The following is an 11,384-nucleotide window of genomic DNA, read 5'->3' as shown; positions in this document are numbered from 1 at the left end:
ACACACACACACACATATATATATATATATATATTTTTTTTTTTGGTTGCATTGGGTCTTAGTTGTGGTATGCAGGTCTTTACTGTGTCTTTGTTGTGATCTTTGTGTAAAGATTACTTTGTGTAATCCTTGTTGCAGCACATGGACTTTCTAGTTGTGGGGCATGGGCTCAGTTGCCCTGAGGCATATGGGATCCTAGTTCTCTGACCAGGGATTGAACCTGTGTCCCCTGCACCACAAGTGGATTCTTAACCACTGGACCACCAGGGAAGCTCCTGGCTTCCTATCTTATATGAAGCAGGTAAAGAACACTGGCCAGAAAACCACTGTTGGAATCCTGACCATACATTTAAATAGTCATGTGAGGAGGGACAAATGATTTTACCTTCAGGATCTTAGAATTCCCATCCTACAACAAAGGGATTACACTAAAATTCTATTATTACTTTCAACTTGAATATTCAAGCATTCTGAGCAAGACCACAATATCTGTTCACTTAGGTGGAGAATGGCCCAGAGCTGAGTCTTACTTGGCTCTTGCATTAACTGGCATTGGGAACATTTGCCCGACTTGCACAGTGGTGACTCACTTCCCAAGACTTTCTTACAAGTTTACTACAGCTGAGTGCAACCCATGCAATATGGTTCTGACATCACCGAGAAGCTTGCTAGAGATGCAGAATTTTAGGCAACCCCAGAAACTACAGTATCAAAATCTGCATTTTCACAAGTTCATCAGGTGATTTGTACACACATTGAACTTAAGAGAAATAAGGGCTTAGTCTTTTCATAAAATAGGCTTGCATTCAAGTTTGTCATCTAGATCAGAGGTAACCCAACTTCTGGGCACCAGGGACCAGTTTTGTGGAAGAATTTTTCCATGGACCTGGGGTGATGGGGACGGGGATAGTTGGTTTCAGGATAATTCAAGCACATTTATTGTGTACTTTATTTCTATTATTATTATATCAGCCCCATCTCAGATCATCAAGCATTAGATCCTAGAAGCTGGAGACCCCTGATCTAGATAGTCTCTATCAATGTAATGACAGAAAAGACAGGTTCTTAAGGACCATGACACTTGCACAATTACTCTCTTCCACAAAACGACAGTCCTTTACATTTATCGTGCAGGACGTTGACTATTCCATTCATTGCTCATCTCTCCTTTGCTCACCCTCAGCTTCCAGACATGAGACTTAGGAACTTCTAAAACAAAAAACAGGAAAGGAAATGGCAACCCACTCCAATATTCTTGTCTGAAAGATCCCAGGGATAGAGGAGCCTGGTGGGCTATATATAGTCCATGGGGTTACAAAGAGTCAGACAGGAGTGAGCAACTGAGCAAAAACCAAAAAAACAAAGGACAATCTTACTTATGTTTTCTTTAAATTGCAGAATCAACTCCCATTTTAAAGTATAAACTATAAATGCCCATGCTTTTATTTTTCTAGTTGTGCTCTTGTGTTATAGAATGTTGTCCCAACTATAAATTCCTCAGATCCAAACAACAATTCCTCAGATCTTTGGAACCAACAAAGATATTTTATCACTTGCACTGAAGCCCACTTTCAAGGCTGGTGCTTCATGTTTTAGAAAAATGTCAAACACTATCTGTGCTTTCAGGAACTGATGATCTGGGCAAGGAGCCTGGGAAGGAAGCTGCTCTCATATTGGTTTTCCTCGCCCTCTTCCTGTAGTTGTTTCCTGGCTGCTGCAGACTTGGCCAGAAGGAAGGCAGATAACACGGCCTCAAGAGTCTCCCACTCAGACTGAGCCCAGTGCCTTCAGGGCAGGGTATGCTGTTCTACAGAGACTTATTAGTCAACCCATTGCTATTTTCACCAAGGGCTTCCCTGTTGGCTCAGATGGTAAAGAATCCTCCTGCCAATGCAGGAGACCCGGGATGGATCCCTGGGTCAGGAAGATCCTCTTGGAGAAGGAAATGGCAACCCACTCCAGTACTCCTGCCTGGAAAATCCCATGGACAGAGGAGCCTGATGGGCTGCAGTTCATGGGGTCACAAGGAGCTGGACATGACTGAAGTGACTTAGCATGTGGCATGTTTTCCTCAAGGCTAACACAGTCATGTTGGAGATTATTTAGCATCTGCTGTTTCTCTCCCAACTCAGCCATGGCTCCCTTAAAATCAGTCCCATCTGTTTGACGTACCTGGTTGACAAGAAGAAAAACTGCATGCAATGCCCCATATATTGTTTTTCCTTTCAGTTCTATCAGTTTTTACCTCATGCATTTTGATGTTCTCTTATTAGGCACATACACATTTTAGATTTTATCATTATATAATATGCACCCTTTATCTTATGTAATGATGTACATTATGTACATAATGATACATAATGATTATGTTGTAATAAGCACCTTTATCTCTGATTATTTTCCTTTTTCTGAAATCTGCTTTGTCTAAAATGAATATAGTTAGTCCAGCTTTCTTTTGATTAATGTTAGCCTGATATATAACTTTCTCTATTCCTTTACTTTTAACATAAGTCTTTATAATTAAATTGGGTTTCTAGTGGTACACACACACACACACTTTTTTTTTTAGCCACACTGTATGGCATGAAGGATCTTAGTATCCCAACTAGGGATTGAACCTGTGCCCTTGGCATTAGGAGCCTGGAATCTTAACCACTGGCAACCCACTCCAGTATTCTATCCTGGAAAATCTCATGGACAGAGGAGTCTGGTAGGCTACAGTCCATGGGGTCTCAAAGAGTCAGACAAGACTGAGCGACTTCACTTCACTTGTGTTTTTAGCTACTCTGACCATCTTTGAGTTTTAGTTAGCACATTTTGTAATCAGTGATTTAACTGGCTTAATATTTACTAAGTTTGCTTTCTATTTCTTACATCTGTTTTTAAACATTTTCCTTTTTGGTTTTAATTAAGCAGCATATGTGATTTCATTTTATCTCCACTCTCAACATATCAATTATATTTCTTTATATGTAGTTTTTAGTTGTTTCCCTAGAATTTGCAATATATATTTAAAACGAATCAGGTCCACCTTCAAATAGCATTATCTTACTTTACATGTAGTTCAGGTACCTTGATGAGTTAGAGAGTTTTCATAATTGTTTCATCCCATTCATTGTGGCATTGTTGTTCATTTCTTTATAATTATAATTATCCAATGCATTAGTATTGCTTTAAAAAGTTATCTTTTAGATTAAGAAAAATAAAAGATTTATTTTACCTTTATTTAATCCTTCTCTGACACTCTTTGTTTATGTATATCTGAGTTTCTGACCTATATTATTTTCCTTCTTTCTGAAGAATTCCTTTTAGCATTTCTTGCAGAATAGTTCTCCTGGAAATAGATTTCCTCAGATTTTGTTTGTCTGAGAGTATTTATTTCTCCTTCACTTCTGAAGGATAATTTCACTGGCTATTGAATTAAATATGCTGTGCTTGACTATTTCAACACTTTAAACATCTCATGCCACTTTTCCCTTGGTTATATAATTTTTGGCAAGAAATGTGTTGTAATTCTTATCCTTTTTTCTTCGTGGATAAAGTGTGTTGCTTGACTCTGACTTTTTCCAAGATTTTCTCTGTTTTTGTTTTTTGTAGTGTTTTATTTACTAAGCTAGAGATAGTTGTGGGAAAGCTTGGAATGGAAAAACAAGAGTGCCTCTTCGGTTACAGTGAGTTTGAGATGCCTAACATCCAGACCCCTACATGGAGATATTGAGTAACAAGTCTAGAATTCAAGGGGGGAAATCTGGGCTAGAAATATAAATATGTGAGTGAAGACAGGATTTAATATTGTTAGAATGAATGAGAGCAAAACAGGAAGGAATATAATCATAAAAAGCTTAGCAATTGAACCCTGAATATATATAGTTACACACACACACATATATATATATTTACATATATGTGACACAAAGATGCATCTTTATTATACACTTTTTTTTCTTTTGTAAGAATGCTCTACTGTATCTTTCAGGATAGCTGTTGTTACTAAAAGTTTTGTTCTTTCTGAACCATGACCTACTTGTCTGCTTGTGCCATGGAAACTGGATACTGTAGTTTGCTTGACAGACTGGGCTATATCTCAAACCTGCTAAATCAGTCATCTTTCTGCTCCATCACACACAGAGGCTGTTTCAGTACTGTAGCCTGCTGAGGGTACTTGAACCATATCCCAGCAGTTGACCGGCTCTCATCATGGGAATGGGGACCACAAAGAAATGTGAGGAATTGCTTAGGAACTGGTAGTAACTAAGGACACCAAGCCACTCAAGAGAGTTTCCTAGGATTCAAGCCCCTGATATTTCTGTCATACCCATCTCTCCCCAACAAAAATGCAGAAAGTATGTTTCATTCCTATATTTATTAACTTAATTCCTCCATTAACTGGGTTCCACCTCTTCCATAGAAACCATTAAATTGTTAGGAAGCCCAGTAAAGCAGCTGAACACTTTCTTACCAGAAGAAAAAAGAGAAAAAGAAAGGGAGGGGGAAAACTGATTAAGAAATTTATGACCCAGTAAGTAAGTAAGTAGCCATATCTTACTCTTGCATTTTGGCTCACGGTCCACCTCTTCACTGCTGAGTTTTTGCAGATGAAAGAAGAAACTCTCACTTGGTTACTCATGCCAGACCCCAGTCCTACCAACAAACAATAAAGCACCTGTCACTGGGCCAAGAACGCCTGGACTTAGCCCTGCTATTTATAATCAGAAAGTTCTGCTGAATGATTAGTTGAGAAATCAGTTGTTGCAAGAATATGCTAGTGACTTACTTGAATTTCGGAGTAGAGGAAAAAAGGCATTAAACAAGTCAGGGCCTTTTTTTCTGATTAAAACAAGAGTGATGCAAATAATGCAAAATTTCCTACAAATAAATTGTAGCAAGACAGCTCCCTTGAGAAACACCTACTGAAATTTCTGAGACTCGATTCCTATGAAACAAGACATATTCTGAACAGGTTCTCTTCTCTTTCTCTCTCTCATATAATCTTGCCATGGAATACACGATAAAAATGGTAATAAGGCATACACTAAGGGCATACACAACACTCCTCCAAAACCCTCAAGTGAATCTATTAATAATTCTCTCACACAGGGCCAGCTGCTTTCTGTATGGGGTCGTTTTGGGAAGCAGTGATGATGTAGTGAAAGAGGGCTAAGCTTGGAGATGACTGCGTTCTGTTGTCTAACTTTAGGAAAGTCACAGTTGCTCTGAGTCCAATGGCTTTACTTGTAAAATGCAGTTAATAAGAACTACATTACAAAGTTATTGAGAAAATTAACTTTGAAAACGTGAAATTGCATTGAAAAACTCACCTATCACAAATATAAGGTGATATTAGTTATAAAAATCAGAGTTGATGTTGTTTAGTCCCTCAGTCCTGTTTGACTCTCTGTGACCCCATGGACTGCAGCATGGGAGGAGATGGTGATGTCCTTCACCATCTCCCAGAGCTTGTTTAATCTCATATTCATTGAGTTGGTGATGCCATCCAACCATCTCATCCTCTATCATCCCCTTCTCCTCCTGCCTTCAATCTTTTCCAGTATCAGGGTCTTTTCTAATGACTCAGCTCTTCACATCAGGTGGCCAAAGTACTGGAGCTTCAACAGCATCAGTCCTTCCAGTGAATATTCAGAAAGGATTTCCTTTAGGATTGAATTATTTTTTTCTTTATAACTCAAAGGGAAGAGTCATATCATTCTGGATCCGTTAATTGACTCGATTACATTAGGCAAGTTGCTTAAACTCTTTGAGACTAAATTTTCTACTAGAAATGAGGGAAATAATATTGCCTACTTAATGGAGAGCACTCAGCAGAATTCTGGCATATAGGAAATGCACAATAAATATTAGTTATTATTAAAACTGTCATATATTCACAAAGGAACTAAAGAGCCTCGATGAGGGTGAAAAAGGAGAGTGAAAAGCTGGCTTAAAACTCAACATTCAGAAAACTAAGATCAGGGCCTCCAGTCCCATCACTTCATGACAAATAGAACGGGAAAAGTTTGAAGCAGTGACAGATTTTCTTTTCTTGGGGTGTGGAAGCTACAAAATCATGGCTGGTGACAGAAGCAATGAAATTAGAAGATCACTGATTCTTGGAAAGAAAGCTATGGCAGACCTAGACAGCATATTAAAAAGCAGAGACATTATTTTGCTGATAAAAGTCCATATAGTCAAAGCTATGGTCTTTCCAATAGTCATGTATGGATATGAGAGTTGGATCATCGAGATGGCTGAGTGCCAAAGAATCGATGATTTTGAATTGTGGCGCTGGAGAAGACTCTTGAGAGTCCCTTGGACAGGAAGGAATTCAAACCAGTCCTTCCTAAAGGAAATCAACTCTTAATATTCATTGGAAGGATGGATTGTGAAATTGAAGCTCCAATACTTTGGCTACTGATGTGAAGAGTTGACTCATTGGAAAAGACCCTGATGCTGGGAAAGCCTGAGACAAAAGGAGAAGAGGGCAGCAGAGGATGAGATGGTTAGATAACATCACCAATTCAATGGACATAAACTTTCCAGTATAAATAAAATAATTCCAAAATTAGTAAGAACTTGAACTCAAGTTATTCATTCAAATTGAGAAAAGCCTTAATGGCATACCTGAAAGATTATTTGTTTTACATTTTTCTTGGATATTTCCAGACAAGGAAATAACTATATCATAAGGATTACTTACTTCATTGATATATAATTTCTAATAATTAAACTTTCTGCATTGAAAATAAATCTGTCTTTCTACCAGATATGCCCATGATTCCTGAATCATCACATGGAAGAGTGCATACAAAGTTTATCTATCAGCCCTGGAAGCCTTTGAAAAATCACATTATATGTCTGGGTACAAGATTCAAATCTCTGGAATTCATCATAGCGTTGAGCTTAAAAACACTGGCTTTAAAATTACAGTCTCAAAATAAAATAAAATAAAATAAAATTACAGTCTCAGTGCAGTCAGTTTCTAGTTGTGTGATCAGTTATTTAATCTGCTTTTCAGTTTCTTTATATGGTTTTATGGTTTCTTTGGGATATTAAATGTAATAATAAATTTTAAGAATTAGCATAACACTTAGAATGTGTCAGAGCTTACATGATGGCTCAGACAGTAAATTTGCCTGTCAATGCAGGAGACCGGGTTCAATTCCTAGGTCAGGAAGGCCTCCTGGAGAAGGAAATGGCAGCCCACTCCAGTCTTCTTGCCTAGAGAATTCCATGCACAGAGGAGCCTGACAGGCTACAGTTCATGGGGTTGCAAAGAGTCAGACATGACTGAGTAACTAACACTTTTACTTTCTTTAGCATGTGGCAAATGTTTACTGTGAATTTTTAACTGAACATTAGCTATTTAGTCAAGCAGTTTCTTTTGGAGAAGGTTTGCAGCCAACCCCTTTATTTACACTGATTACCCTCCATGAATGTATATTTGTCTTTAGGAGTATTGACCTGAAGGACAAATAATGATAGTAGATATAAAGCAAATAATAACTGATGAAGTTTCTACCTGGAAAAGTGATGTTTATTAGAGAGAACTGCGTAATTGCATGGATGTACCAATAATTTCAAAAACAGTAGACAAAGGATATCACAAGGAAAAGTTTGAAGCTGTAGAAGACAACCAAAAAAGAGATAGCATTGCAGGTGATCTAAAGTTAGAATTGGAACTTATGCTACCATGCAAATACTCTTGAAGGAACACAGCTATTTCCCACTTCAGAGCATTCCTTACTGATGATCTCACTACTATTATTTCATAGCTGGATGATGAGTAAGGTCAACAAACTGATTGCTCCCTCAGAGCTATCACTCATTCCCAAATAGGGCTTCAGGGGATCTGAATCCACTTCCAAGGAAGCACTCCTGGAAGCAGCAGTGTGTACAGGTCTCAAATGCACAAACCCTATGGGACTCAATTCTTTATAAGTAGGAGAATTAAGGTGTGTTTGGCTGGAGCACTCTGTTCTCTGCTCAGTGGCCCCAAACATGAGGTCTTGTTATAACACTGGGAAATGTGACTGCATTCTCAGGTGGACTGTGAGTGTTTCAAACTCTGCCCATGCCTGCATCTTATCATTAACTTCTGCCCCCCACACACTTGGGGCCACACAAAGGGACCTTCCTGGTCCTTGAGGCTTCTTTTTCCTGAAATGGATTTTAAAAATCAAACAATATTATAGAACCATAGGTTATTATAGTATTTGGTACTCTACTTGCTGCAATTCTTTCTTTTACTTAATATTCCAGAGTCACCTTAGGACTTAATACTTCTAAGTCCACTCAGAAAATGTTAAGAGGACCAGAAGAACCAGAGAAGCATCTCCTGATAGTTGGCGACATTGTACCTACCAAGTCTGGAAGGATGTAACCTGAAGAGGATGTGATGTAAATCTATTTAATAATGTCATTTCATAAAACATGTATTTGCAAATAATTTTAGAATGCCAACATTGAAGAAAGGTATTTAAACACATATTTAAGAAACATAAAAATACGGTTTTCATTAAGATTTATGTTTTTCCCAGATACTTTCATAGAAATTTCATTAACTTTACTATGACACCAGGGAATCTTTGTTGTTGATGTTTTTGCTAAGGTAATTATTATTTTCATTTTGTGTATGACAAAACTATGTCTATGGAAGATATTGTATACATTGTTTGAACTACTGAAGCTAATAAGTGGCAAAGCCAGAATTAATATTAAATGTTCTGATTCCTAACACAATTTTTTCCTGATTATTTTTCAGAGGGTAATGCATAGTGGGAGTTTGCTTCTCAAAGATATTGTGAGATTTCAAAATATAAATGTGCCTTAAAAGAGTGAATCCATGGATTAAACAACTGTAAAGTGGTTTCTAACTTGACCTGAAAATGATTTTAATAGATCTCAAAACTTCTGGTCTTGTCATAAACAACCATCAGCCTCTCAAGACATTCCTTCCAAGAGATGGATAGACTGGCTGTAAAATATCCTTTTCTTAATACATGATATTTTTAATATAGAACCTGCCATTCATAGGAAGGCGGGTTGTTGCTAGTTAAAAACACAGCCAATGTGCTCATCGGCAAAAAGCTTAATTATTTGATATTGGTGTTCAGACTTCAGTGTTCCCGATCCCTTTTCAAGGTCTGACTTCATCACAGCTATGAGGAATGCCTCGGTGGTGACTGAGTTTATTCTGCTGGGCATCCCGCACACAGAGGACCTAGAGACCATGCTCTTTGTCCTGTTTCTGTCCTTCTACATCCTCACCCTTATGGGGAACCTGCTCATCCTACTGGCGATTGTCTCCTCCGCTCGGCTGCACACTCCCATGTACTTCTTCCTGTGTAAACTGTCTGTGTGTGACATGTTTTTTCCCTCTGTGAGTTCCCCCAAGATGCTCTTCTATCTCTCAGGGAACAGCCGAGCCATCTCCTACGCAGGCTGCGTGTCCCAGCTCTTCTTCTACCACTTCCTGGGTTGTACGGAGTGTTTCCTGTACACGGTAATGGCCTATGATCGCTTTGTTGCCATATGTTACCCTCTGCGCTACACAATAATCATGAGTCACAGAGCGTGTGCCATCCTGGCCATGGGCACCTCGTTTTTTGGCTGTATTCAGGCCACCTTTCTAACTACGCTCACCTTCCAATTGCCCTACTGTGGCCCCAATGAGGTGGACTATTTCTTCTGTGATATCCCGGTCATGCTGAAGCTGGCTTGTGCAGACACCTCGGCCCTGGAGATGGTGGGGTTCATCAGTGTGGGTCTCATGCCCCTCAGCTGCTTCCTTCTCATCCTCACCTCCTACAGCCGCATCATCTGCTCCATCTTGCGGATCCGCTCTGCAGCCGGCCGAAAGCACGCCTTCTCCACTTGCAGCGCCCACCTCACTGCCATCCTGCTTTTCTACATGCCAGTGGTCCTCATCTACCTACGGCCAACCCCAAGCCCCTGGATGGATGCAACTGTTCAGATCCTGAATAACCTGGTCACCCCCATGCTCAACCCCCTGATCTACAGCCTCAGGAATAAGGAGGTGAAGTCATCTCTGAGGAAGGTCCTATATCAGCTGGACTTCCTTCCTGAGCAGAGGTAGAGAAATCAGTAGCTACTACTTCAACTGCACTTCATAGTTTATGGAATATTACTCTACAGTAATATTCACAAACATTTTTGAGAGGACAGGTACTATTATGATTACATCCATTTTGTGATGTGGGGACTAAGACTGGAAGAGATAAAATGGCTTGTTAAGGACACACAGGGCTTCCAGGCAGCAGTAGTAGTAAAGAACCTGCCAGTCAATACAGGAGATATAAGAGATGAGAGTTCAATCCTCGGGTCAGGAAGATCCCCTGAAGGAGGGCATGGCAACCCGCTCAAGTATTCTTGCCTGGAGAATCCCATGGACAGAGGAGCCTGGTGGGTTGCAGTCCATGGGGTCATAAAGAGTTGGACAAACTGAAGCGACTTAGCACGCATGCACGTATGCAAGGACACATAAAGAGTGAATGGCAGAAAGAAGACTTGAGGGCTGGCTTTCTGACCCTGGGACGTGTGTGTTATCATGCTGCTGATAAGGGAAGGAGAGAGGTCACTTTTTACTGGAAATGTGTAGCATGTGACGAGGAATGTGGGAAGGGCAGATGGGCAGAATCCACAGAGCTGTGACTGCACTATGAAGCTGTTTCAGAAAATCTGAACTTGGTTTTGTATTCCTCAGCACAGCCAGGAGGCAATGTGACATCCTAGATATCATCGTTTTGTACCTTTGACTTCTCTGTTTATGGAAAGCATTTGCGTTTGGTCCCCATGCCTACATTTCTTTTTGCTTTGGCTGAAATATGGGAAAGTTGAAAAATGTGCTGTTTCAATATAGTTTGTTTTCACAGCTGAACTCATTGAGCATTACTATCACACTTGGGGAATCTAGTGACTATGACGTTTATTCTAACAGAGATGTAGAGATGAAAGGACACTGGAAAGAGGGTGATGGATGTGAAGGGGGCAGAGACAGAGACCAGTCTTTATTCCTGTCTCTGTACTTCTCATAATCAGAGAGCAGCCATGGAAACTTCCAGGCCAGACCAGCACAGTTGTGTCTGTACCTCCAGGTACTGGTGTGAGCTGGCAATCACTCCTGGATCAGAGACAGACTCTTGTCTGTCTCTTCTCTTAAACTCTTAAAAACCTTTTTAATTTTTTGTTGCTCAGTAAACAAGAGTCTAAAGGGGAAGGTTCAAATACACTTCAAATGACTCTAAATTTAATATATCCTAAATCTTTCCAGGTGGTGCGATGGTAAACAATCTGCCTGCCAATGCAGGAGACATAAGAGATGTGGGTTCTATCCCTGGGTCAGGAAGATCACCTGGAGGAGAAAGTGG

General features: G+C 39.7%; 1 protein-coding gene across 1 annotated transcript; it reads left to right on the top strand.

Moving 5' to 3' along the window:
• The first annotated feature begins 9,157 nt into the window (after positions 1 to 9,157).
• LOC133066992 (olfactory receptor 10D1B-like) lies at positions 9,158 to 10,093 on the top strand. Its single transcript, XM_061158302.1, has one exon. It carries the CDS (start codon positions 9,158 to 9,160, stop codon positions 10,091 to 10,093), a length of 936 nt encoding a protein of 311 aa, XP_061014285.1.
• The last annotated feature ends 1,291 nt before the right edge of the window (positions 10,094 to 11,384 follow it).

Source organism: Dama dama, chromosome 2 (assembly GCF_033118175.1).
Source record: "Dama dama isolate Ldn47 chromosome 2, ASM3311817v1, whole genome shotgun sequence".
Taxonomy (NCBI): Eukaryota; Metazoa; Chordata; class Mammalia; order Artiodactyla; family Cervidae; genus Dama; species Dama dama.
The sequence above is the reverse complement of the archived record's forward strand: the minus strand, read 5'-3'. Positions and strand labels throughout refer to the sequence as shown.